Raw genomic sequence first — 26,917 nt, forward strand, 5'->3', positions numbered from 1 at the left:
AGCAAAAAGAAAAAAGCCGGAAGTGGCGCTGTAGCTCAAGTGGTAGAGCGCTAGCCTTGAGCTGAAGAGCTGAGGGACAGCGCCCAGGCCCAGCCGGAAGTGGTGCTGTAGCTCAAGTGGTAGAGCGCTAGCCTTGAGCTGAAGAGCTGAGGGACAGTGCCCAGGCCCAGAGTTCAGGCCCCATGACCGGACCCCAAAAAAAAAACAAAAAAAAACTGAATGGAAATCAAATATTTTCAACCCTATTTCTATAGCATAACAAGAGCAAAAATGAAAAGTTCAGCTAAGTTCTTGCTTCTGATTCTAGATTTGGCAACAACGATACTGTTAATAATAGTACAAGCTCTAAATATATGTGAGTGTATACTAGGGCTAGCACTCTACTACAGAGCTATCTCCCCAGACCTTGTTTTGTTTGTTGGTTTGGAGACATGGTCTTGCTGTCTAGCCCCAGGCTGACCTTGAATTGACATCCTTCTGCCTCACCCTCCAGAGTACTAAGATTACAGGTATATATCACCATACCTGGCAAGGTACTCTTTATATACATGGTTTACATGCATTAACAAGTCAATGTTCATTAGAGTAACTTCTCATACTGTATCCAAGGAAGCAGAATCTCTGAGCAAAAAGCAGACTGCTGGCAGAGCCATTCTAAGAACCGGGAGACTTTCTCCGAAATCCCATGACTGGCAAAGGTGACAAAAGGCCACTCAGTGTGTTACACAGGATGAGATCCTAGAAAGTGGAAATGCTGTAATATTGGCTTAGTGGCCATAGCCCGGCTGCAGCTGGGCAGAATTTCTATTTGTAATGTCAGGATAATAGAAAGCTGCCAAAGCTGCATAAAACTTGAGAACACTTAGCTGTGATGGCCGACTTCCAACTGAGCCATTAAAGTAAATGTAGAAGAAAGCTCCAGGTAGAAATATCCTTGGGAACTCAAAGAACACACTGAGGGTTTGTAGTTGGTACTTAACCTTCTATTATTGGACTCAGGGTTTGCCATTTGGGGACCAACGGGAGTCCACTTATGACACCTTCCCATAACACTCTTATTTCTGCTAACCCGGCCTCACAGAAGGTGAAAAGGATTGCAATCAGATCTTATGGTTGGGCTTCATAGCAATAAGAGGTTGGTTTTTCTTGTCTTTACATTTCTTTTAGTCACACTACATTTCATTAACTGTGCTCAAGTAACAGTAAAAGCTCTTAACATGTGAGACATGTGTGTATATACATATATACACATATACATATATACACATATATATGCAAATATAGTGAGATTTTATTTAAATATATAAAGGTTAACAGATATTTAAAGATTGTTAAAGCTGGGAGGTGGTGGCTCATACCTGTAATCCTAGCTACTCAAGAGGCTGAAATCTGAGGATCATAGTTCAAAGCCAGCCTGAGTAGGAAAGTCCCTGAGACCTTTATCTCCAAATAACCACCAGAAAACTTGAAATGGTACTGTGGCTCATGTGATAGAGTGCTAGCCTTGAGCTGAAGAGCTGAGGGACAGTGCCTAGGCCCAGAGTTCAAGCCCCATGACTGACAAAAAAAGCCAGGTGCTGGTGGCTAATGCCTGTAATCTTAGCTACTCAAGAGGCTGAGATCTAAGGATCATGGTTCAAAGCCAGCCTGGGCAGTAAAGTCCATGAGATTCTTATCGCTAATGAACCACCAGAAAACTGGAAGTGATGCTGTGACTCAAGGGGTAGAGAGATTGCCTTGAGGTAAAGAGCTAAGGAACAGCACCCAGGCCCAGCATTCAAGGCCCATAATCAGAAAAAAAAAAGTGTTAAAAGGATTTTATACGGAGAGATTTGATGGAACCAACTGTGAGAGGAAAATGGATGAAGTTGGTTTTTGTTTTTGTTTTGCCAGTCCTGGAGTTTAACTCAAGACCTAGGCACTGTCTCTGAGCTTCTTTTGCTCAAGGTTAGCACTGTACACTTGGGCCATAAAGCACATTCCAGCCTTTTCTGTTTAAGTAGAATTAGGGAACTGAACCCAGGGCTTCATGCATGCTGGCAAGCACTCTACAACTAAGATACATTCCCAGCCCTGAAGTTGTTTGTTTTTTGTACTAGGGATTGAACCCAGGACACTGCACTTGCTAAGAGCTTTGCCACTGAGCTACATCCCACCCTGATGAAGACAGTTTTAAGGAGAATAGTCTACATGATAGAATAGAATGGGATATCATTGGGAATATGGCTTAGTGAAAGAGTGCTTGCCTAACATGCATGAAGCCCTGGGTTTGATTCATTGGTACCACATAAACAGAAAAGGCCAGGAGTGGCATGTTGTGGCTCTAGTGGTAGAGTGCTAACCTTGAGCAAAAGAAGCTCAAGGACAGTGCCCAGGCCCTTAGTTCAAGCCCAGGACTGGCAATATTTTTTTCCTCAGCTACCTTGCAGTTCTCCTACCCAGGATATATAATTATCTATCTATCTATCTATCTATCTATCTATCTATCTATCTATCTATCTATCTATCTATCTATCTATCTATCTATCTATCTATCTACCTACCTTCCTACCTTCCTACCTTCCTACTTATCTACCTAATCTATACTAACACATAGTAATTGTACAAAGGAGTTTCAATGTGACATATCTATATGTGTATAAAATGTATTCTCTTCCCCTTCCTCCCCATCACCCCAGTGGTACTGGGATTTGAACTTAGGGCTTCACACTAGAGTGCTGATCAGGTGCTCTACCGCTGAGCTGTCTCCAGCCCATATAATGTATGTTGACATTATTCACCGCCTTTGTTTTGGTCAGTCATGGGGCTTAAACTCAGGGCCTGGGCACTGTTCCTGAACTCTTTTGCTCAAGAAATAGCTCTACTTCCAGTTGTTGTTGTTTTTTGTACTTTTTTTTTTATTGTAAAAATGCTGTGCAGAGGGGTTACAGTTACACGAGCAAGGTAATGAGTGCATTTCCTATAAAGCATTGTTGCCTCCTCCTTTGTTTTCCCCCTACCATCCCTTTCCTCTCACCTCCACAACTTACTTCAGTTTTCTGGTAGTTAATTGAAGAGGCTCATGGACTTGCCTGCCCAGGGTGCTTTGAACATTGATCTCTTAGCCTCTTTGAGCAAGATCTCAGCCTCTTGAGTAGCTAGGACTACAGATGTAAGGTTACCAGCACCCAACTTATTCACCCCTTCTGAGACTTTTTCTTTTCTTTTGGTTGGTCATGGGGCTTGAACTCTGGGCCTGGGTGCTCTCCCTGAGCTCTTCCTTCAGCTCAAGACATGCGTTTTACCACTTGAGCCACAGTGCCTCTTCCAGTTTTCTGGTGATTAATTGGGGATCTCGCTGACTTTCTTACCCAGGTCTGGCTTTGAACCATGATCCTCAGAGCTCAACCTCCTGAGTAGCTAGGATTACAGGTGTGAGCCACCGGTCCCCAGTGAATCTTTTTTTTTTCTTTTTCTTTTTTTTTTTTAAAAAAACCTGTTTGCGGTGCTTGCGTTTGAACCCAAGGCCTTTGCAAACTAGCTATGTGTACTACTAATCACTATAGCAGCAGGCCTAGGAAACACAGAATTATAGATAGCAGGGAACTTATCAGCCTATATCAATGAATGATTTGATACACTACTTCTACTTTAGGTTACTGCTAAACTCATATGGTGCTGGTACATTTTAAAATAGCAGATCCAGTTTACTGAGATTAGAGAATGTCAGATCGCTTTCCAATAGAAGTAAAATTGTAGCTTACTAGATTATTTCACCTCAAATGGCAATGGTCTAGTCTTACTAGCCAATTAAATTTATAGTCTCTGGCCTCCCTGTGACACAGCAGACCTGGTATTCAGCACTGTGAAAGCTGTGCTTCCTAAGGTTGGCCTCCAAGTCAAAACCCGTTTTTATTCAGCAATCTAGTTTCTTATTTCTCCAAACCAGTGGTGCAATGGTCCCAAATTGTCGGCTTTTGTGACTTCATTGCCCATTGCAGAAAATCTTGTCTCTGAAAGTAACCTGTAGTCAATCAACAAGCCTTTATGGCTGTTTTATATTTTATTGGTCAATTTACTTTTTCTGTTGCTGTTGTTGGTCATGGGGGCTGAACTCTCAGCCTGGGCACTATCCCTCAACTCTTCAGCTCAAGGCTAGCACTCTACCATTTGAGCTCCAGTGCCACTTCCAGCTTTTTCTGCTTATGTAGTGCTGAGGAATCAAACCCAGGGCCTCATGCATGCAAGGCAAGCACTCTACCACTGAGCCCCTTCCCAGCCCTTACTTCTTTGTACTGGGGATTGAAGTTAGGGCCTTGGATTTGCTACCACTTCAGCCATGCCTACAGCCTCCTTTATGCCTTGTGTTTTATTAGGTTTGTGTGTGTGAATACCAGTGTTTGAACTTAGGACCTTAAGCTTGCTGGGCTTGCTTGCTCACAGCTGACACTCTACCACTTGAATAATGCCTCCAAGCCTAGCTTTTGTAGATTACTTTTTTTTTTGCCAGTCCTGGAGCTTGAACTCAGGGGTTGGCACTGTCCCTGAGCTTCTTTGCTCAAGGCTAGCACTCTACCACTTGAGCCAGAGCGCCACTTCTGGCCTTTTCTGTTTATGTGGTACCAAGGAATCAAACTCAGGGTTTCATGCAGGGTAGGCAAGCACACTACCACTAAGCCCTGTAGATTATTTTTTAAATTGTTTTTCTTAAAAAAATTAATTAAAAAATTAAAAAAATGTTTTTCTTTTCTCTTTCTTTTTTTTTTTTGTGGCATTGGCATTTGAACTCAGGACCTTGCACTTGCTAGGAAAGTACTCCACCAATTGAGTTAGGCTCTAGTCCTTTGCTGACTATTTTGGAGATGGAGTCTCATGGATTCTCTGCTGGGGTTGGCTGGCTTCGAATCTGAATTTCTGAATCTCAGCTTCTTGAGTAACTAGGAATTACAGGCATGATCCCTGGCACCTGGCAAGATATTTTGACTATAATATAGTTCCTTAACAAGCTTCTTTTCCTTCCTTCCTCTTTCTTTCTTTCCTTTTTTTTTTTTTTTTTTGGGTCCAGTCATGGGGCCTGAACTCTGGGCCTGAGTGCTGTCCTTCAGCTCTTCAGCTCAAGGCTAGCACTCTACCGCTTGAGCCACAGCGCCACTTCCGGCTTTTTGCTTATGTGGTGCTGAGGAATCGAACCCAGGGCCTCATGCATGCAAGGCAAGCACTCTACCACTGAGCCACCTTCCCAGCCCCTGTCATACATTCTTAAAAATATAAAATTAACAAATTAGAGTTGTTAAATTCTAAAGTTTTGCTGTGTGATGTGTGTGTGTGTGTGTGTGTGTGTGTGCGTGTGTGTGTGTGAGAGAGAGAGAGAGCGAGAGAGAAAGAGAGAGAGAATACATTTACAGACATAGCTTCCAATACAGACCATGTCAGGAGCTTTGGGAGGAGCTAGGGGAGTGATTGCAAAAACCAATTCATGTCTCTTACAAATGGCCATAAGTTCAGTGGATCCTTTCCTGTCTTAAAATTTATATACAGCAAATTCAAATTCACTTTAAATTAGTTGTATTCACAGTAGCTTTCCCCTATGACAAACCTTGTACAAATTATTGTTTTGTTCTTTTTCCCCCCCTCTTGAAATTACTGCCTGTGGATGGAAAGAGTCTCCCACTTCTATTTTGGGATTTGCCTGAGTCACAAGGTAGTCTTGGCGAATCACTCTGTTCTATCTCTCAATTTACTGAGGCTGCCTGGGAACTTCAACTGCCAGCCAAATAGGAAGAAGGCCCTTCTCCTTACTCCAAAAGGTCTAAGTCATATGGATGTAGTGTGATTTCATGACAGAAATAAATCACTACAAATGTATTTCCCACAGTGGGGAAGAGAGGGAGCAAATGTTTTACTTACCTTCCATTGTATAAATTCAGGGATGATAAAAAAAAAAGGCACCCAATAGCGATGAGCAAAATTACCAATGTTTATCTAACATGTATTTTTCAACTGAAGATACCCCTTCTGTACTCCTACTATATATGGGTACCCCAAATGCAAGTAAAGGACTGAATCTGATGCTGGCAAAATGCCAGTGTTCATAAACATGTATAAACCACAAAGGCTTTTTTTCTTTGTTCAAGGATTGGTATAGTTACTCCAAACAGATCCTCTCCCTTGTACACCTATATGTTCTTGAATTCCCTCTGATTAAACTGCTCTTTGCTTTTAGTGCTGATAATCCCCACCCCCACCCCCTCTTGGATGCCTCCCCACGGAATTCTTTCTGTACTCACACAAATGAAAATAGAAGAGATGACCAAAAAAAAAAAAAATCCCCTAGGGATGACAGCTATGCAGGTCTCAAATGGATCCACTGCCCGGGCACAACCCGAACTTCTCTGCCTCTTCTTCCCTTGGCTGAGTTCCTGTCTTGGCTGTGGGTGAGTGATCTTGCAGGGCATAGGAGGCTTAGGACCCAGGGGGCGCCTTGTGGCAGAAAAACACCTCGCAGTGCTGCAGCGAGCTAGCTGGGAAGCTCCCAGTTCTAAAGAGAGGCTGTTTACCAGAACAAGCATAACAAGGGCTGGTCTGACTGCAAGACTGAGACTGGGAGGCAAAGCCACTGCCAAAAAGGACCCCAGTTGAATACTGGTTGTCCGGATCACCTATACCACTGGAGGAGAGGAGGATGCTGTTGATCTGGGTACAAACATTCCTCCTCAGCACCACGCTCATAACAGATGCCTTCGGATCTGGAGGTGAGATTACAATCTTTTCCTTTCTTGCAGGAACTTAATAAAGAAGACTGGATACAGCTCCCTACCCCCTACCTCTGATTTCTCCCAAATGGCCAGGATAATGGGAAACAAATCTAGCTGCTGTTGTTGTTTTTGTAGCTATGAAAGCTACTTCTCCCTCTGTCTCTCTCTTCCTTGCTAGGGGCATATAGCTCCATCTTTGCCATTAAGAACAAAGGCAAGTAGCCACTTTCTCTTTCTCTTTTCTTGATCAGGAGTAGATGGAGCTTGGGAGTGCATTGCCCACCCCAACCGTTGCACCCTAAGTCCTGGCGTTTTGAAACCTCTCCTATAGTGTGGTTAGGGTGCAGATCGTCCATCCCCAGCCTCCTCCTGCAGAAGCAATGGGAGATGAGAGTCGCATCCAGTCAGTGAGGAGCCAGATTCCCTCTGGCTTGAGGCTCTCTCGTGAATCAAGGTTTTGGCAGAATTCTCTTTGGGAGGGAAGGGTCCCCTGTTAGAACTGACACTAGGTGGCCGGGTCCATGGAGGAGAAAACGGGAAGAGTTTATGTAACATGGACATTGCAACACAGGGATGACTTTCAAGTCTGGCGGTCCACCAATCCTCAAATGTCCCACCGGCTACCTCCACCTTCAGGCCAGGCCACTTCCTCCAATCTACAAAGTTCCAGAGTGGCAGCCTCCTTACACTTGGGCAAATTTAAATAACTGAAAACAAACGAAGAGCTACCGTCGTCCTGGGAGCGCGGGGTGGGGGCCGGGCGCCCTTCTTCCCACTGGGCACCTCAGCGAGCCTTTGAGGGGGTGCGGGGGGAGCTCTCCTGAATGCCATGCTCCTTGCCTTCTGCGGGTCACCCCAATCCAAGAGTCCTGAGGGGGTCTTTGGGGCTGGGGTCCTGTTCCCCACAGGCTGCTTCTGGGACAATGGCCACCTGTACCGGGAGGACCAGCCCTCACCCGCGCCCGGCCTCCTCTGTCTCAACTGGAGGGATGCACCGGTCGCCCGGGCCCTGGCCACAGCCCCGGAGTTGGGTGAGTGCTCCCCCGGGGAGCCGGGGGCCCGGGGGGGGGGAGCGGCGGCATCCAGGCCCGGACCCGTGAACTCACGGCGCCCACTTTCTCCTCACAGGCATCGACCACCACAACTACTGCCGGAACCCAGACCGGGATCCCCGCGGGCCCTGGTGTTACGTCAGCAGCGAGGCCGGTGCCCCTGAAAAGCGACTTTGCGAGGACCTGCGTTGCCCAGGTACGCGTGCCCGCCTCAGGTGCTCCGCCGCCCTCGGCCCTCGCGGGCTTCCGGAAGCTCCGCGCGCCTCAGCGCTGGGCGTCTGAGGGGACGCCTGACAAGGAGCCGCGGGTTACACCCCGAGCGCACGTGCGGCCGCACGACGCTAGTCCCGCCCCCTGCGCCACATGATTGGTCAGAACTGTCTCCAGGCCGCAGGCTTCCAAACCCATTGGTCGCTGATGCCGCTCCGAGTGAGCTCATCTTCCCCGAGCGCTTGTAAACAACCGTGGGAGGCCGGCCGGGCGGGTCCGCCGCGCGCGCCGCCGTCTGTCATCCTTGGTGGGGCGTCTTGTGTGCTAGGCTTATGGCTCACAAGACCCGGAAGGGGAAGAAGCTGTTTCATGGATCTGAGCCACTGAGAACTTGCTGGGGACTTAATCAAAGGCGATGGCAGAGTTCATATTTGGATTTAACCCTGCGACTCACGCCTGTAATCCTAGCTATTTAGGAGGCTGAGATCTGAGGATCGCAGTTCAAAGCCAGCCTGGAGCAGGAAAGTCCAGTGATACTCTTCAATTAACCACCAAAAAAAAAAAAAAAAAAAGCCAGACTGGAGCTGTGGACCAGGTGGTAGGTACAGCACCAGCCTCCACCGAAGTGGAGCTCAAGTGGTCGAGTGCTAGCCTTGAGTGAAAAACTTCGGGGACAGCGCCTAGGCCCTGAGTTCAAGCTCAGCACTACTGGCACTAAATGACTAAATAAGTAAATAAATACATAAGTAAATGAAAGCTGGTTTCCAGTGGCTCATACTTGTAATCCGAGCTACTCAAGAGGATGAGATCTGAAAATTGTAGTTCAAAGTCAGCCAGGGCAGGAAAGTCCATGAGAATGGTTTTCTCCAGTTAACCACCAAAAAGCAGTAGAGCCGTGGATCAGGTGGTCCAGCACCAGCCTTGAGTGAAAAAAAGCTAAGGGACAGCTTCCAGGCCTAGAGTTCAAGCCCCAGGAACAGCACACACACATAGAGTTCAAGCCCCAGGAACAGCACACACACAAAAAATGAAAGCAGACTTTCATGAGTAGCAAATTTTCCTCAGATTAAATGGACTAATTAAGGTAAGGCAACAAAAGCATGAGATTGTCTCCTGGAGGTGGGGAGAAGATGGCAACTAAGCTGGAAGATAGCAAAGATTTGAAGAGAATGGCCTGACTCTTTCAAGACTAAATCTTGATTTGAGCATGGTGGAACATTCTAAGGTGCATCTCTCCATATTGGTCTGCACTTAAGTCCAGGTTCAGCTTTAGCTGTGGAATTTACCCAAGGCAGTCTCTCTCTCTCTCTCTCTTTTTTTGCAGGGGTGAGGGGGGGTCCAGTCATGGGGCCTGAACTCTGGGCCTGGGCACTGTCCCTCAGTTCTTCAGCTCAAGGCAAGCGCTCTACCACTTGAGCCACAGAGCCACTTCCGGCTTTTTTCTTTTTGCTTATGTGGTACTGAGGAATCGAACCCAGGGCCTCATGCATGCAAGGCAAGCGCTCTACCACTGAGCTACCTTCCCAGCCCCCGCAAGGCAGTCTCTTTATGTGAGCTCTTTCTCATCTCATCTCCAGCAACCACTTCCCAGGCAGCCCCAACCTCTACAACAGAGCCAGAGGCACCATCTGAAGAAGTGTCAGATGACCAGGAGGTGCAGGCATTCCCTCCTGCCAACGCCCTGCCAGCCAGAAGTGAAGCAGCTGCAGTACAGCCAGTGATTGGGATCAGTCAGCGGGTTCGGATGAGTTCCAAAGAGAAAAAGGACCTGGGAACTCTGGGTATGGTTGCCTCTACCACTGCCCTTGTTGGGACTCATCAACTGATGTCATTTACCGATTTTCTGGGTTGTGGCTAATGGGATTTTTTGTTGTGTCCTTGGCAGGCTCTGTGCTGGGCATTACCATGATGGTGATCATCATTGCCATTGGAGCCGGCGTCATTTTGGGCTACACCTACAAGAGGTCAGTAGCTTCTCTTCTGGGTTTATGGGAGGAGGTGAATGGATTGGTACATTTCTTTGTGGCTTTCTTAACCTAAAATGAAGCAAGGAGTTAAGGAAAGAGAAAAAAAAAAAGCCAATGATGTGAAGACCCTTTCCTTTGATACCCTTGATGTTTTTGTAACTTTGACTTATTTATTAACAACAACAGTGCATCAAACTGCAACCAGAACAGCCAAACCATGAGATACATTCTTAGTAATCAATTGATACCCTTGATTTTTCACCCAAAAGTCTTTTTTATTGGGCTTGAACTCAGGGCCTGGCCATTGTCCCTTAACTTTTTTTTTTTTTAAATTGTGAAAATGCTGTACAGAGGGGTTACAATTACATGGGCAAGATAATGAGTACATTTCTTATCAAGCATTGTAGCCTCCTCCTTTGTTTCCCCTTCCCATCCCTTCCCATCCTCCCCCCCCCCAATTCCCCCTCCCTTTAACTTTTTTGCTTAAGGCTGGCCTCTTCACCATTGAAGCTAGAATTCTACTTACGTTTTTTTTTTTTTTTTTTGGTGGTTAATTGGAGATGGAAGGAAGCAAAGTCTCATGGACTTTCTTGAAAGCTCAGGCTGGATTTGAACTGTGATCCTCATATCTCAGCCTAGGATTACAAGTATGAGCTACTACCAGCTCCTGACTTTTTTTTTTTTTTGGTGACAAATGAGGGAACCTTTTTCAGAAAGGTAAAGTGACTTGTTCAATGCCACACTGCCTGGCAATGGCAGAACCTGTGTTCAAACCCAGATCCTTTGGTAACAAACCTCTTGTTATCTAATCTCAGATGGAAATGTGTAGTCCTATAGAAATTAGGCTGGACATTTAGTTCAGGGATCTGGAAATGGAATTCTTTTTGTGAATTACAAAATCCTTCTACTGGAAAAGATTTCCAACCTTTTGGAGTTGCATTTGGGGCTTAAGCATAATGAGGTGTCTCTTCTAGAGTAAGAAGGAAAAAATGATTGGAAAACTGAGTCTAAGGCTATGAGCTAGTGGCTCACATCTGTAACTCCAGTGTCTTAGCAGGTAGAGAACAAGAAGATCAAAGTTTGAGGCCAGCCCAGGCAAAAAAGTTAATAAGATTTCCATCTTAATCAATAAGCCAGGGGCTGGTATGGTAGTTCATGCAAGTAATACTACTTAGGAGGCTGAGATTCAAAGGATACTGGTTCAAAACCAACCTATGCGGATAGACTTATTTTCCCCTACTAACCAACAAAAAGCAGGGGTAGAGGTGTGATCAAGGAAAATGCACCAGCTGAGCCCGTGTGAGGCCTTGAGTTCAAACCCTAGTACTGCCAGAAAAACAAAACAAAATAAAACTGTGTGCAGTTGCCCGTACTTGTCATCCTAGCCACTTAGGAGACATAAGTGGGAGGATTGTTCATTCATGTAAGATGATACTTGAAAAATAAAGCAAAAAGGGCTGGGGGGTTTAGCTCAAGTGGTAGCAAGTGAAAGGCCCTGAATGTAACCCCAGTATGATAAGTAAGTAATCAAAAGATCTGGGGACTTGGATTTCTATATAGGTCCGGGTTTTAAAACTCAATAGTACGAATAAGACAGACAGAAAGACAGAGGAAGCTGAGCCATTACCTGCAGCCGAGGCAGCAAGAAAGAAATGCTTATTTATTTATTTATTTTGGTCTGTCATGGGGCTTGAACTCCCCCTGGGTGCTGTCCCCGAGCTCTTCAGCTCAAGATGAGTGCTCTGCCACTTGTTCCACAGTGCCACTTCTGGTTTTCTGGTGGTTAATTGGAGATAAGAGTCTCACGGACTTTCCTGCCCGGGCTGGCTTTGAACCATGATCCTCAGATCTCAGCCTCCTGAGTAGCTAGGATTACAGGCGTGAGCCACCTGCACCCAGCTAGGAATGCTTATTTTAAAAGGTCTGAAATGCCATGTGGGAAAGCTGCTCAAATTCAGTGATGAGTGATAAGAACCAAGTCATTTTTATAGTGCTAGGCAACATTGCAGAATTATTTGCTGTTCTTGGGTAAAGCCAGGGGATTGAACTCCCAGCCCTCTGGTCTGAGAAGTCTTCCTGTGAGGAAGCAAGGGATATAGTGGCCTGCATTTCCCCCTCTCAGAACCATGTCTGACCCACAGTCTAGGTAGATTGCTCAGCAGCATATAAACCTAGAATGTGCTTAGAAGTGCTGACATAGGACAAAGGGAGTAATCCAACAATAGTGAACATTTACCATAGGCCTTACCTGGCTTCAAATTTTTTGCATATTCCAATACATTTCTCAGATGATGATGATGATGATTTGTGCTTTTGCTGGGGTTTGAACTCAGGGCCTGGGTACTGTCCCTGAGCTTTTTTTTGCTCAGGGCTAGCACTCTATCACTTGAGCCACAACACCACTTCTAGCTTTTTTGCTAGTTAATTGGTGATAAGAGTCCCACAGGCTGGTGGCTCATGCCTGTAATCCTAGCTACTCAAGGAGGCTGAGATCTCAGAATCGTGGTTCAAAGCCAGCCTGGGTAGGAAAGTCTGTGAGACTCTTATCTCCAGTTAACCACCAGAAAACTGGAAGTGGTGTTGTGGCTCAAGTGGTAGAGTGCTAGCCTTGAACTGAAAAGCTGAGGGACAGCGCCCAGGCCCAGAGTTCAAGCCTTGCAAGCACACACACACACAAAAAGAATCTCATGGATTTTCCTTCCTGGGCTGACTTTGAACCCATGATGCTCAGATCTCAGCTCCCTGAATAACTAGGATTACAGGCGTGAGCTACCAGTGCCTGGGTCTTTTGAAAAGAAATTATTGAATATCTTCATTGTTATTATAAAAGTGATATCCTGAGGAGTGATTGTTTCATAAGTCAGGTAATGAGTACATTTCCTTGTGGACAATGTCACCCTTTCCCTTGGTCTCTCCCAGTTTTTCCCTCCTGTCCCCATCCACAAGTTGTTCATTATCAATATGGTGTCTAGTGAGTACCACTGCTGCATTTGTTCACCCTTTGTCCCTCTTCACAGTTACTCTTAAGAAGTAAATGCTGTTGTTGTTCCTCAGATGAGGAGACTGAAAAGCATGCACCTTAAGGTTATATACCTGGCTTTGGGTGGAGAGAAGTTGTGTCTGCCACTAATACCTATCTATCTGTGTGACTCTGGGAAAGTTCCTTCTACTTTCTATGCTGTCTTGGGACTAAGGCAGGCAACTGTGTCACTCAGCACATGGCCCATAGTAAATGGTAGGTAAACAACAGCTGTTTTCCTTTTGTATAAAGCATGAGTGCTGGATGAGTGCTTCCCAGGCCCCCATTCCTTCTCTGATTTTCTGTGATTCAGGAAGCAGCGGTGCAGAGAAGGGAAGTATTGACCTGAGTGGGCATCCGGACTCCCAGACTGAGGTTGTGGCCTGCAGTTGGGATGGTTGGCATGGCAGGTCCAGTGACATCTGCTAACTTGGTTCAGAGAGAGACATAGAGGAAATGGTGTCATGGGCTGTGCCCATACAATTCATAGTCAGACCCTTCATGTTGGCTGAGTTTGCCCCTTGAAATATTTCCTCCATTCTCAGCCACTGGATAATGTTTGGCTGTCCTCCAATCTGACAATTTCCAGGCATTTGCTGGTGTTTGAACTTGATTATGATCTTAATTCTAAGCTCGACAATAAAGCCAGGTCTTTATTTATTTGTTTATTATTTTTCTAGATTCGCTCCGTTAGGTTGTCAAAGGCACTGCCCTGTGGCCTTGAATTTTTTTTTATTATAAATTCAGTGAAAGACACCAAGTCACCAAGTTGCCTGATCACCAGCCACCAGGCCACCCTTTTCCTTTGCAAACATGCTCTGAGAACAGTTTGTACAACAGGAAACCACATGTAGGCTAGAGAGAAGCTCTCGGCTCCCCACTCCCTCCCCAGAGAACAAAGTGTCAGGTGTTTTCTGAACCTGCCTGATAAATGGCAATACATTTCCCCTTTACATCTACCCACCCACTCACCAATTTATTTATTTATTAATTTTTGTTCCATTCCTGTAGCTTGAATTCAGAGCCTGAATGCTGCCCCTGAGCCTCTTTTGCTTAAGGGTAGCTCTCTACCATTTCAGCCACTCTTTACTTCTGGCATTTTTGGTAGTTTCGTGGAGATAAGAGTCTCCCACACTTTCCTGCTTAGGCTGGCTTCAAAATCTCAGGCCCCTGAATAGTTAGGATTACAGGTATGAACTACTTCACCCAATGTTATTAATTGTGTCTAAGCCATAAGATATCAGGTCATAATCACAACAGCAGCCTGCCTTTCTATCTTCCTTCCTTCTCTTCCTCCTTCCTTCCTTCCTTCTCTCCCTTGCTTAGTTTCTCCAGCTTGGGGGCTGAGAAGGTGAGGCTATGAACACTATTACTGCTGTCATTTCTTCTATGGGCCAGCACAAAGGATCATGGGGAGTGAGGGAAAATCTGTGATATTGTCTGGTTGTCTTCCCCAGGTCTGCTTAAACCCTGTCCTGGGAGAGGCTCAGGTTGGAGCCAGGTTCTCCAAGTATCTGTGTGCTATGGCCTCCTAGCCAGAGTGTGTTCTATTCAAGGCTCCATTGCCTCCAACCCTGTAAAATTATAGTTCCCAAAATGTTGGGTTCTGGGACAAGGCATCAGTCAGAACTTGTGCTCATCAAGCACTCTACCACTTGAGCCATGTTCACAGCCTTTTTCACGTTAGTTACTCTTGGGAACTGAGTCTTGCCATCTTGTGTTTATCTTGCATAGCTGGGATGACAGGCATGGTACCCATGACCAGTTATTGGTTGAGATGAAGTCTTGTTAACTCTTTGCCCAGGCTAGCTTCAAATCATAGTCTTCCTGATACCACCTCCCTAGTGGTTGGGATTACAGATGTGAGTCACTGCACCCAGCTGTGGTTTCTTTCTTTCTTTTTTTATTATTTGAAAGTAAAAGAAGGGTTGGAGGCGTGAGTCAAATGGTAGAGTGTTAGCCAATGAGTGAAAGCGGTGGGTACGGAGTTTGAGTTCTAATCTCAGACTTAAAAACAAAAAGAATGAAAGTGAATGAAACTCTACATTTGGAGAGAGAACCAAGAGAGGACCAAAGAGAAAGCACAGAATAAGTACTGAAGTTCTTTTTTATTCTGCTGATCTTGGGGCTTGAACTCTGGGCCTGGGCGCTGTCCCTCAGCTCTTCAGCTCAAGGCTAGTGCTCTACCACTTGAGCCACAGTGCCACTTCTGGATTTCTGTTGGTTAATTGGAAATAAGAGTTTTATGGCCTTTCCTGCCTGGGCTGGCTTTGAACTGTGATCCTCAGATCTTAGCCTCCTGAGTAGTTAGGATTACAGGTGTGAGTGAGCCACCAGCGCCCGGCCAAGTACTGTAGTTCTACAATACTCTTTGCTAAGCCTCACTTACCATCCTGGAAGCGCTATCAACATTGTTGTTGGTTTTTTTCACTTTTTTTTGTCAGTCATTGGTCTTGAACTCTGGACCTACATGCTGTCCCTCAGCTCTTTAGCGCAAGGCTAGCACTACCACTTGAGCTGCAGCGCCACTTCCAGTTTTCTGGTGCTTAATTGGAGATTAGTGTCTCACAGACATTCCTGCCTGGGCTTGCTTTGAACCATGATCCTCAGATCTCAGACTCCTGAGTAGCTAGGATCAGGGGCGTGAACCACTGGTACCTGTCTTCTCACATTGCTTTACAGTGAGCAACTGAGGCCTAGACAGGAAGGTATGTCTAAAGACAAATGTCACCAAAAGTCCACCAAGGTCCTCAAACTTCTTGGAAATTTGATTTTCAAAAGACCATAGGAAAAATAGAAACTTTCCCCCAAAATGTCTGGGTTTAGAAGTCAAAAGAATCAACTAGGAGGGGCTGGGGAGGTGGCTCAGTGGTAGAGTGCTTGCCTTGCATGCATGAGGCCCTGGGTTCGATTCCCCAGCACCACATAAGCAAAAAGAAAAAAGCCGGAAGTGGCGCTGTGGCTCAAGTGGTAGAGCGCTAGCCTTGAGCAGCTGAGGGACAACACCCAGGCCCAGAGTTCAGGCCTCACGACCGGACCCCCCAAAAAAAAAAGAATCAACTAGGAGCTGGGAAGGTGGTTCAGCGGTAGAGTGCTTGCCTCATATGCATGAGGCTCTGGGTTTGATTCCTCAGCACCACATAAACAGAAAAGGCCGGAAGTGACACTGTGGCTCAAGTGGTAGAGTGCTAGTCTTTAGCTGAAGAGCTCAGGGACAGCACCCAGGCCTCGAGTTCAAGCCCCATGACTGACAAAAAAAAAAAAAAAAAAGAATCAGCTATGTGCTGGTAGCTTATGCCTATAATCCTAACTATTTAATAGGCTGAAACTTGGTGGACTATAATTTGAAGCTAGCCCAGGCCAAAAAACAAAACAAAACAAAAGTCCTATCGATTTCAACTCTGATAAATCAGCAAAATGCTAGGCTGAAAAAATAGCTCAAGTGGTAGAGCATGAGCTGTGATCAAGAAACCTGAAGGTAGCCGGGCGCTGGTGGCTCACGGCTGTAATCCTAGCTACTCAGGAGGCTGAGATCTGAGGATCTCGGTTCAAAGCCAGCCCGGGCAGGAAAGTCCGTGAGACTCTTATCTCCAGTAAACCACTAGAAAACTGGAAGTGGCATTGTGGCTTAAGTGGTAGCGTGCTCACCTTGAGCTGAAGAGCGCAGGGACAGCACTCAAGCCCAGAATTCAAGCCCCATGACCGACAAAAAAAAAGAAACCTCAGTGGTAAAGTGCTTGCCTCGCATGCATGAAGCCCTCGGTTTGATTCCTGAGCACTACATAAACTGAAAAAGCCGGAAGTGGTGGGGTGTCTCAAGTGGTAGAGCACTAGCCTTGAGCTGAAGAGCTGAGGGACAGCGCCCAGACCCAGAGTTCAAGCCCCACAACCAACAAAAACTGAGCTTAAGGATCTGAGTTCAAGTCCTAGTACCTCCCCCCCCCCTTCCCGCCACACAAATCTGGTTTTAGAGCTGCCATCAATTTTAGATGTGATAATGGACAAGCAATTTACCTTTTCTTTTTCTTTCTTTTTTTTTTTTCTTGTTGGTTGTGGGGCCTGAACTCTGGGCCTGGGCGCTGTCCCCAAACTCTTCAGCTCAAGGCAAGCACTCTACCCCTTCAGTCACAGTGCCACTTCGGGCTTTTTCTGCTTATGTAGTGCTAAGGAATTGAACCCAGGGCTTCATGCATGCAAGGCAAGCACTCTACCATTGAGCTACTTTCCCAGCCTCTTTTTTTTTTTTTTTGCAATTTACCTTTTGTGTGCTTCAGTTTACTCATCTATTAAACAGGGACAGGGAATTAGATATAATGATTCTTAGTTCTGGTGTTTCCTTTAAGGCTCATATTGCCCAGTGGTGTCTATATTGATTCAAATCCCAGTTCTGCCATTTGCTCCAACAGATGACGTAAGCTCTCTACATCTGCTTTTTCATTTCCGCCTTTTCTTTTTTTGATGCCAGTGCTGGGGCTTGAATTCAGGCTTCAGACTATCCCTGAGTTTTTGTGCTCAAGGCTAGTGTTCTACCACTGGAACCACAGCTCCGCTTCTAGTTTTTTTGGTGGCTAATTGGAGATAAGAGTCTCATGGACTTTCCTACCCAGGCTGGCTTTGAACTGCATTTCTCAGATCTCAGACTCCTGAGTAGTTAGGATTATGGGCGTGAGCCACAGGTGCTCTGCTGCTTTTTCATTTGGGAAAGAGATCGTAATAGACACCACCAGAGGTTTGTTGTAAGGACGGAATTAGTGTGGTTGGAGCCTATAGCCCGTGCCTCGGGAAGCCTGCCTTGTGCATAATAGCCTATTTTCACGGAAGAAGCCTGCTCTGTCTAGTGGAGCTGGGGGAGAGGAAGTGGGCAGCACGGCAGGCAGCAGTTCCATCCACACCTGCTCTCTCTGGCCAGCTTAGCTAGCTCTCTTTCCCAACCCTGGAGCAGTCATTAATTATTGCACTGCTTGAACTCTGCCAGAGGCCTTGGCTAATGGATGGGGAGCTTCCCCTTGGCTGGGTAGGGTGGGCAGGGAGCAGGCTTCCTCTCAGGGGAGGAAGGGCTGAAGATGGGGGTGGACTGGTAGCTCAGCTGGGCTGGATCTTTGTTCTGGTTGTTCTTCAGCCCCCTCGGGCTCATCTGGCCAGACTATACAATCGGGTAGCTCCCTGCTCCTGTTATGAACAGCAGTGTCTTAGCTAGCTCTGAAGAGAGCTCCTATTTTTTTTTTTTTCTGATAAAATGGGGAGGGAAAAACAAGTAAGACAGCACTCCCCCACCCCCCTTTGGGAGAGGAGCTGAATCAGTGAATAAGCCTTTTGTTTTTTCTTGGCTGCCAGACAGCTGCCACAGGCCGTCCTGCACGCGCAAGGGAGTGTGGGAGGTAGTGGCTGGGCTTCCTGATGGTCAGTGCCTTGTGGCCGCTCTCCCATCTCCCAAGGAAGCTGGAGCAGCCGCTCCAGAGGCACCATTATCAGCGGGACACGCAGCGTTACAAATCCTGACTAGCCCCAGCATCTGTTTCCTTTATCTATGGCAGTTCTTCCAACCCTGTTCTGCCTGATTACTACAAATTGACAACCCCTCCACCCCCAAGACGTGTGTCCATTAGCAGCAACTCAGTGGCCCACAGCTGTAAATTAGTAAAGGAGGTAGCTGGCCAGGCGCTTGGTGGCGCACGCCTGTAATCCTAGCTACGCAGGAGGCTGAGATATGAGGATCATGGTGTAAAGCCAGCCTGGGCAGGAAAACCTGGCAGGAAAGTCCATGAGACTCTTACCTCCACTTAACCACCAGAAAACTGGAAGTAGCGCTCGCCTTGAGCTGAAGAGCTGAGGGACAGCGCCCAAGCCCTGAGTTCAAGCCCCACGACCGACCAAAAAAAAAAAAAAAGAGGTAGCTGAAGAAGGGAGGATTAAACTCCAAAGTCTCAGTTTCTTTATAAAATGGGGAGAATATTATCTTAACAAGGTTGGAAATTAAAAGATGGTTTAGCTAGGCGCCCATGGCTCACGCTTGTAATGTTAGCCACTCAGGAGGCAGAGATCTGAGGATTGCAGTTCAAAGCCAGCCAGGGCAAGAAACTCCGTGAGACTCTTATCTCCAATAAACCACTAGAAAACCGGAAGTGGTGCTGTAGCTCAAGCGGTAGAGCGCTAGCTTTGAGCTGAAGAGCTGAGAGATAGTGCTCAGGCCCAGAGTTCAAGCCCTATGACCTACAAAAAAAAAAAAAAAAGATGGTGTGTATTTGAGATACATGGCAGCTAGTAGGTACCTCTACTCATCCTGACAGATAGAAAGACCCATTTCTTGGTAATTTGGTAGGTACCCAGGAAGTTGTTGAGCTTCTGGTTTTCTTCCTCCATCCCCTTCAAGTTTGAAGTTCAGGCCTTGGTAAAAGACACTTGTTTACTCCTTTTATAAAGTTGCCTTTTGATCTTTTTGTTGGCTTGTGGGCTCTCTTACTAAAATTAAGTCTAGATTTGTTCCCTGTATGGACAGCTTGGAAGAATCTGGCTTTTATTTTCTTTCTTTTGTGCCAGTACTGGGGCTTTGAACTCAAGCTCTCATGCCTTTGCTTAGCCTTTTCTTTTGTTTTTGTTGGTCATGTGGCTTGAACTGGCAGTCTGGGCGCTGTCCCTCAGCTCTTTTTGCTCAAGGCTAGTACTCTACCACTTAGAGCCTCAGCACCACTCCCAGTTTTCTGGTGGTTAATTGGAGGTAAGAGTCTTACAGTCTTTCTTACAGTCTTTCCTACTTGGGCTTGGTTTGAACCGCAATCCTCAGATCTCCTCCTGAATTGCTAGGATTACAGGTGTGAGCTACCTGTGCCGGGCTCTGGCTTTTTCATTCAAGGCTGACACTATACCACTTGAGCCAGAGCTCACTTTTGTTTTTTGGTTTTTTGGTTTTTTTTACTGGCTAACTGAAGATAAGAGTCTCATGGATTTGTTTATCCTGGGCTGGCTTCAAACTGTAATCCTTATATCTTAGCCTTTTGAGTGGGTAGGATTGCAGGTGTGAGCCACAGGGCCCGGCTTAGCATCTGGCTGTTTCATTAGGGAGGTTGGGCTTTCTTCTGGGCAGTGGCAACTGATGATTGCCAAAGACTGGGTGTCAGGATGTGACTTGGGGAAAGCACTTGGTCCACACAGCCCTTTTCCCATGGATACTGGGCCTCCATTTCCTCTCTGGAGTGCCTCTGCTGGAAGGGTGGGGTGAGGGGCCTTCGCTTGTGTGTTCAGAAACTCTGTCATCCACAGGCCCTCAGGGTGACTCAGGGGGATGAGTTCACAAATCTTGTCCCCTGTAGCCTCACAATGAGACACAGGCCATCAGCCTAGGCCATGTGAGGGATGTCACAGAATGTTCAGGGCCCTGGAGATGACCACGTCCAACTCCTTAATTTCCAGATGATGAGATTAAGGTCCAGAGGAGGGAATTACTGAGGTCATAAAAACAATACTTGCCTGGGCCAGTCAGTACCAGTTTTCAGGAGAAACCAAATTAAGATAACATTGTTTAGGGAGTCAAATCATCCAGGAGAAAATAGCCCAGCCTCCTGAGTGTTTACAACAGCTTCACTCTTTTTCTTTTTCTTTTTTTGGGTCTGGTCCAGGGGCCTGAACTCTGGGTCTGGGCGTTGTCTCTCAGCTCTTCAGCTCAAGGCTAGCGCTCTACCACTTGAGCCACAGCACCACTTCTGGCTTTTTTCTTTTTGCTTATGTGGTGCTGAGGAATCGAACCCAGGGCCTCAGGCATGCAAGGCAAACGCTCTACCACTGAGCCACCTTCCCAGCCCAGCTTCACTCTTTTTCAAAATGATCCTCACAGTTGTTATCTTGTATGAGACAATTGAGGAAAGCGAGGCTCAGAGAAGCCATTTTGCCAAGTATCACACAGGCTGAGCTGGCTGTGTACGGATACAAAGGAGTAGAAAGCTGAGTGAGAAGGGCTGCCTGTAATTCTAGCTAATCACAAGGTTGAATTCTGTGCAGTTCAAAGCCAGCCCGGGCAGGAAAATCTATCTCCAGTACACTACCAAAACAAGCCAGAAGTGGAGCTGGGTGTGGCTTCAATGGTAAAGCAGCTTAGCCTTGAGCAAAAAAAAAGCTCAGGGACAAAGCCCAGGGCCTGAGTTCAGGCCTCAGGACTGGCACAAAAAAAAGAAGGCTGAGATCCAGAGGATCATAGTTCAAAGCCACCCTGGTCAGAGATTCTATTTCCAAAGTAACTAGGGAAAAAATCAGGCTGGAGGAATGGCTCAAATGGTAGAGTGCCAGTAGAGCAAGCATGAGGCCCAGAGTTCAAACAGTGGAATTGAAAGAGAGAAAGAGAAAGACAGAGACAGAGAAAAGACAATTCAGAGGCACCTATGCAAACTCTCCCTTACTCTCCAATCCCCCGCCCTACCCATTTGGCCAAGCGATCTGTCTGTTTATAGCTATGTCCCTGGGGAGAGCTGAAACTGGCCCCTGCCTTGTTTCACCAAGTCATCCATCAACCTGATGGTTTCAGGGCTTCTCCTGAGAGAATTTTCCCTGATTAAGTCCAAGTTGTAGGCCTCAGAGGATTACTGCCCTGGGTTCTGGGTATTGGTTTTGCTCTTCAGTGTGCTAGGCACTCATCAAACCCTTTAGTTGGCACTGTGTGTGTGTGTGTGTGTGTGTGTGTGTGTGTGTGTGTGAAGTCTAGAGGGAAATGCACCTTACATGGACAGCCAGAGTAGGCTGTTCTACCATTTTTTTGAGGGATCACTTTAATCAGGTCAGAACATTGAGCTCCAGCCAGAGCCCAACAGAGTTGTTCTGAGCCCACCACATCCTCCAGAGCATTCCATTTCTGTGTCATTTCCTTGTTTAGAAAATGAGTAAGAGCTGGGCACCATATCTCAAGCCTGAAATCCCAGCTACTTGGGAGGCAGAGATGTGTGTGTGTGTGTGTTTTGTTATTTGAGGCCAGTTCAGGCAAAAGAGAAGTTTATGAGACTCTATCACAACCAGCCAAGGGTTTGGCATGCTGGTGGGACCTGTTAATCCAGATACGGTAGAAACACAATGGCTGGGCACAGTAGTACATGCCCTTTATTCCAGTGATTTTAGGGGTGGGGTGGGGTGGGGAAGGACAATCACAGCTCAGCTTGGCCCAAGTATAAAACAAGAGTCTACCTTAAAAATAACCAAAACAGCCAGGTACTGGTGGCTCATGCCTCGAATCCTAGCTAGTCAGGAGGTTGAGATATGGAAGTTTGTGATTCAAACAAAGCCAGCATACGCAGGGAAGTCCACTAGACTACATTTTCAAATAACCTGCAAAAAGCCAAGTTGGCAGCAGGCTCAAGTTGAGCCACAACTCTACTTCTGGCTTTTTGGGTGGTTAATTGGAGATAAGAGGCTCATAGCTGGGCACTGGTGGCTCATGCCTATAATCCTAGCTACTCAGGAGACTGAGATCTGAGGATTATAGTTCAAAGCCAGCCTGGGCAGGAAAGTCCATGAGACTCTTATCTCCAATAAACCACTAGGAAAAAAAAAATAGAAGTGGTGCTGTGGCTTAAGTGGTAGAGTGCGAGCCTTGAGCCTTGAGCTGAGGGACAGCGCCCAGGCCCAGAGTTCAAGCCCCGCAACCAACAAAACAAAAACAAAAACAAAAAGTGGAAGTGGCACTGTGGCTTAAGGCCCAGGCCCTGAATTCAAGCTCCACGACTGACAAAAAAAAAAAAAAAAGTCTTATGGACTTTGCTGCCCATGCTGGCTTTAAACTGTGATCCTCATATTTCACTCTCCAGAGTAGCTGAGGATTACAGGTGTAAGCTACGAGTACCTGGCTAAGATGTTAATTCTTAAGGTTGAGCTGAGACTAAAAAGGGATAATTTGTAGGGCTGGGAAGGTCGCTCAGTGGTAGAGTGCTTGCCTTGCATGTATTAGGCCCTGGGTTCCATTCCTTAGCACCACATAAGCAGAAAAAGCCTGAAGTGGCGCTGTGGCTCAAGTGGTAGGGTACTAGCCTTAAGCTGAAGAGCTGAGGGACAGCGCCCAAGCCCAGAGTTCAGGCCCCATGACTGACAAAAAAAAAAAAGAAGGGATATTTTGTATATAAAGTTAAACAGTAGCACCATGGTCGGATTGGGTAACAGAATATCATGAGCATTCAAAGGCAAGTAACAACTCAGAGAGGCCCAGAAAGTCTTGTTTCCCTTGACCTGAGTAGCCCTGATTTTCCCTATATGATTTGCACATGGTGTGTTTCTAGTCTAGCTCACACCTAGGACTTGGGGATAAGAAAGTCAGTTTTGTCATTCATCTCAGAGGTTGGGGCTGGAGCTGAGATAGTTCTCTGTGTTGGAGCCCAGTTTAATCTTGCTCGATTAAGTCTGTTTCTTTTACATTACCTCCACTGCTGTTATGAGACTCAGACTGGCATCATCCTTAATTTGTAGATGGGAAAGCAGAGACCAGATGAGCAGGAGGAGCTCCTTATTGAGTTTAAAAGCAATCTGACTGAGGTCCTGAGTTAGTCAGTTCTGCTTAGGCCAGTGTTTGGTTGATTGTAACCAGACAGACCTGTTCCTGTCTGGGCCTCAGGGAGTCGGCCCAGCCTGAATACCTGACCTTTTTAAAATTTTTTTTAAAATTATATATTTATTATCTTTAAGTTGTTGTACAAAGCAGTTGCCATTCAACAACTGAATATGTCACCCTTTCAACATTTTCACCTATTCATCCCAAACCACACTTTCCCTCACTTTTCTTCATTTTGTAGAATATACATTGAATTTATTTATTTATTTACTTGCCCATCCTGGAACTTGAACTCAGGGCTTGGGCATTGTCCCTGAGCTTTTTTGCCTGACGGATGGCACTCTACCACTTGAGCCATAGCTCCACTTCCAGCTATTTGGTGGTTAATTAGAAATAGTCACACAGACTTTTCTCCCCAGATCTTAGCTTCCTGAGTACTAGAATTACAGAGATGAGCCACTCACTGGTGCTGGGCTTCATTGAATTTTTTTTTTGTTGTTGTTATGGTGCTTGAACTCAGGGCCGAGGCACTGTCCCTGAGCTTTTAAAACTCAAGGCTAGCACTCTACCACTTGGAGGTTAGTTGGAAATAAGATTCTTATGGACTTTCCTGCCTGGGCTGTCTTGGAATGATCCTCAGATCTCTGCCTCCTGAGTAGCTAGAATTATAGGCGTGAGCCACTGGTGATGGTTTATATGGACTTTTTTTTTTTTTTGGTGGTTGTAGGGCTTGAACTCTGGGCCTGGGCACTGTCCCTCAGCTCTTCAGCTCAAGGCAAGCGCTCTACCACTTGAGCCACAATGCCACTTCTGGTTTTCTGGTGGTTAATTGGAGATGAGTCTCATGGACTTTCCTGCCCAGGCTGGATTTGAACAATGATCCTCAGATCTCAGCCTCTTGAGTAGCTAGGATTACAGGTGTGAGCCACTGGTACCCAGCCTACATGGAATTCTTGGCTGTATTCTGCCCCATTTTCTCTTCATTTATGTACTTACCTCCTCCCCCCGACCCCCCTTCTTGACCCTACTCTACCCTTTTCAAGTACCCAACTTGTCCTTTTTTTTCTCCTGCAGGGGGAAGGACTTGAAAGAGCAGCATGAGCAGAAAGTGTGTGAGAGGGAGCTGCAGCGCATCACCCTGCCCTTGTCTGCTTTTACCAACCCCACCTGTGAGATCGTGGATGAGAAGACCATCGTGGTGCACACCAACCAGACTCCTGTGGACCTGCAAGAGGGAAGCACCCCCCTCATGGGCCAGGCTGGCACCCCTGGGGCCTGAGCCTCTCCAGTGGGCAGAAGCCCATACAGATACTTGTGCAGGACAGCCCAACTTCCTACAGCTAGGAGGATCTACATCTTGTGTTGTGGTTAAGACTCTACCCCCACTAGTTTTTGTTTTATTTTTATGTTTTGGGAATCCTCGTGACAGAAGCAGGTAGCACTGTGGGCTGAGGGTGAGGCTGGGAAGAGTGCAATCAGTGTCCTTCCTCCATTCTTTGGAGCAGAGGATTTTTCCTGCCGGTGGAGATAGAGCATAGCTCCCACAGCAGCGCTGCTGACAAGGGCTTCCAAACATTGTCTGTGCCCGGCCCCCCCTCCAGATTTGAACCAGGGACAGACAAAGAGGGGAGCTCTCCCAGACTCCTCTGTGCTTTACCATCTAAGATGGCCTACTCCACCTTTCCCGTTTGTTCTTCATGAGCTTGAATGGCGCACACTGTTATTCATAGTTAAGGTTAAGCAGGTCAAGAGGCAGCATTGAAAAAAAAATATATATAGTTTTTTAAATATTTGAAAGGGAACTCCCTATTCTGAGAACCGGAAATGAGTTTGGATGACAGCCAGAACTTTGGACTGAATGAGATCTAGGCTGGGGCTAGCGGGTGTGATCCAGCTCGAGGGCAGTATGTGCCTTGACAACCATGGGCCAGGCCTGGGCCCAAGGACTCTTCCTGTCTCATTAAGGAAAGGAAGGGAAGAATTGCACTAAACATTCCACTTAGGAAGAGGACAGAAAAGAATCTGCTCCTGCCTTAGGCCTCAGGACAGAAAATGGGGCTGGGGGTGCCCTAAATCTTCTGGGGTGGACAGTGACCCCCCCCCTTTGTTTTGCACTGATAAGAGAGTAGCCAGCTGGGCACCCATGGCAATGATAATAACTTGGGTGTTTGTTGAGCAGCTGCTTAGAGGGGAACCTGGGAAATAAGCTCAGAGACAAGGAAAATAAAGCACTTCAGGGCTTGCCTTCAGTTGGGCCCTAGTTTGCAGGTAGCCCTGTGGCCTTACCACCACCACTACCACCACCACCAGGCCAGCACTTCCTACCATCTGTAAAACGGTCACAGAACCATTGGAAAGGATCTTGTTCTTCAAGCCTTTTGGATGTAGGGCCCTGGTAGGGAAAAGTGACTGCTCACCGGTAGAGAGCAAGCTACCGACATGGGCAAGAGAGCCCAGTTTCTGGAATTGCATGTGGTTGTACGTACACAGCACTGTGCTCGAAGCTGAGGCTTCCAAGTTCTGATGTCACACTCGGAGGCCTTGGCAATGTTCCCCAGCCATAGGTCTTCCTGCCCAGAGCCCTGCCGCTGCCTGATGTGGAGGAGGTGGGTGAATGGGGGGGGGGTGTCCATTCCTATCAGCAGGTTACTCCCAAGAGCCATTGCGGAGGGAACCTAGACCTCAGGTCTAGAGTCCCTTGGTGTTAGCAATGATGGAGATGAGAACATTACTGGTTTCTACTTTTCTATAAAAGCATTTCTCTGTATACATGTTTGATATACCTCATTCTGACACCTGTGTATAAAGTACAGGAAATTGCTCTGCATTTGACTTCTATAAAAAACAAGAAAAAAAACAAGCCTCCCATGTTGCCTGCTTCTTGTGAGTTGTGGGAACTTCCCCTCACCCAACACACCTGTGCAGTGAGGTCCAGCCTTCTCTTCCCCCACCCTGACTCTGGAGCCAGTTGAAGAGTTGAACACTGCAGCCTCTGCATCCTGATTTGTCACCACCAGGAATCCTGCAGAGGCTGAAGCTCCAGGAAGGACCAGTGCGTGTGGGCTTCCCAAGGAGGGAGCTGGTCCCTGCAAGTTATCTCCCCTCCAGCAGTCTTTCCAAGGTGGAGGGAGTTGAGCACCCAAATAGGTTGTGAAGCCATAGGCAAAGAAGGGTTGTGTGTGTGTGTGTGTGTGTGTGTTGGGGGGGGGGAGGAATGGGGGGAGGGGCTGAGGGGGTCAAGGGACTGCCCAGAGCAGGGCTATGGCTGGAGCAGTAAAGCTGTCAACTTTCAGCTAGCTTGGATTTTAGTAGGGGGACTTCAGTTGTAGATTCAAAGGCTCTTAGATATATACCCAGGGTGACCTCAGCTTGTGCTCAGACAGTGCTGTTTAATTTAGTCAACAATGGGGACCTCAGAT

The 26,917-nt window shown here is 46.7% G+C and overlaps 1 protein-coding gene across 1 annotated transcript; it reads left to right on the forward strand.

Annotated features, from left to right (window-relative positions):
- The first annotated feature begins 6,509 nt into the window (after nt 1–6,509).
- Pik3ip1 (phosphoinositide-3-kinase interacting protein 1) lies at nt 6,510–26,354 on the forward strand. Its single transcript, XM_013014526.1, has 6 exons — nt 6,510–6,731; nt 7,643–7,765; nt 7,863–7,982; nt 9,574–9,777; nt 9,882–9,960; nt 24,573–26,354. The coding sequence occupies exons 1-6, from the start codon at nt 6,662–6,664 to the stop codon at nt 24,775–24,777; spliced, it is 801 nt and encodes a 266-aa protein (XP_012869980.1). The 5' UTR covers nt 6,510–6,661; the 3' UTR covers nt 24,778–26,354.
- Nucleotides 26,355–26,917: the final 563 nt, after the last annotated feature.

Source organism: Dipodomys ordii, unplaced genomic scaffold (assembly GCF_000151885.1).
Source record: "Dipodomys ordii isolate 6190 unplaced genomic scaffold, Dord_2.0 Scaffold23, whole genome shotgun sequence".
Taxonomy (NCBI): Eukaryota; Metazoa; Chordata; class Mammalia; order Rodentia; family Heteromyidae; genus Dipodomys; species Dipodomys ordii.

What these genes read in the sequence shown, in the direction of transcription:
- Pik3ip1 (XM_013014526.1), top strand. Translation starts at nt 6,662, where the DNA reads ATGCTGTTGATCTGGGTACAAACATTCCTCCTCAGCACCACGCTCATA. An exon ending in AAAGGACCTGGGAACTCTGG is followed by an intron (nt 9,778 to 9,881) that starts GTATGGTTGCCT and finishes TGTCCTTGGCAG; the next exon opens with GCTCTGTGCTGGGCATTACC. An exon ending in TTGGGCTACACCTACAAGAG is followed by an intron (nt 9,961 to 24,572) that starts GTCAGTAGCTTC and finishes TTTCTCCTGCAG; the next exon opens with GGGGAAGGACTTGAAAGAGC.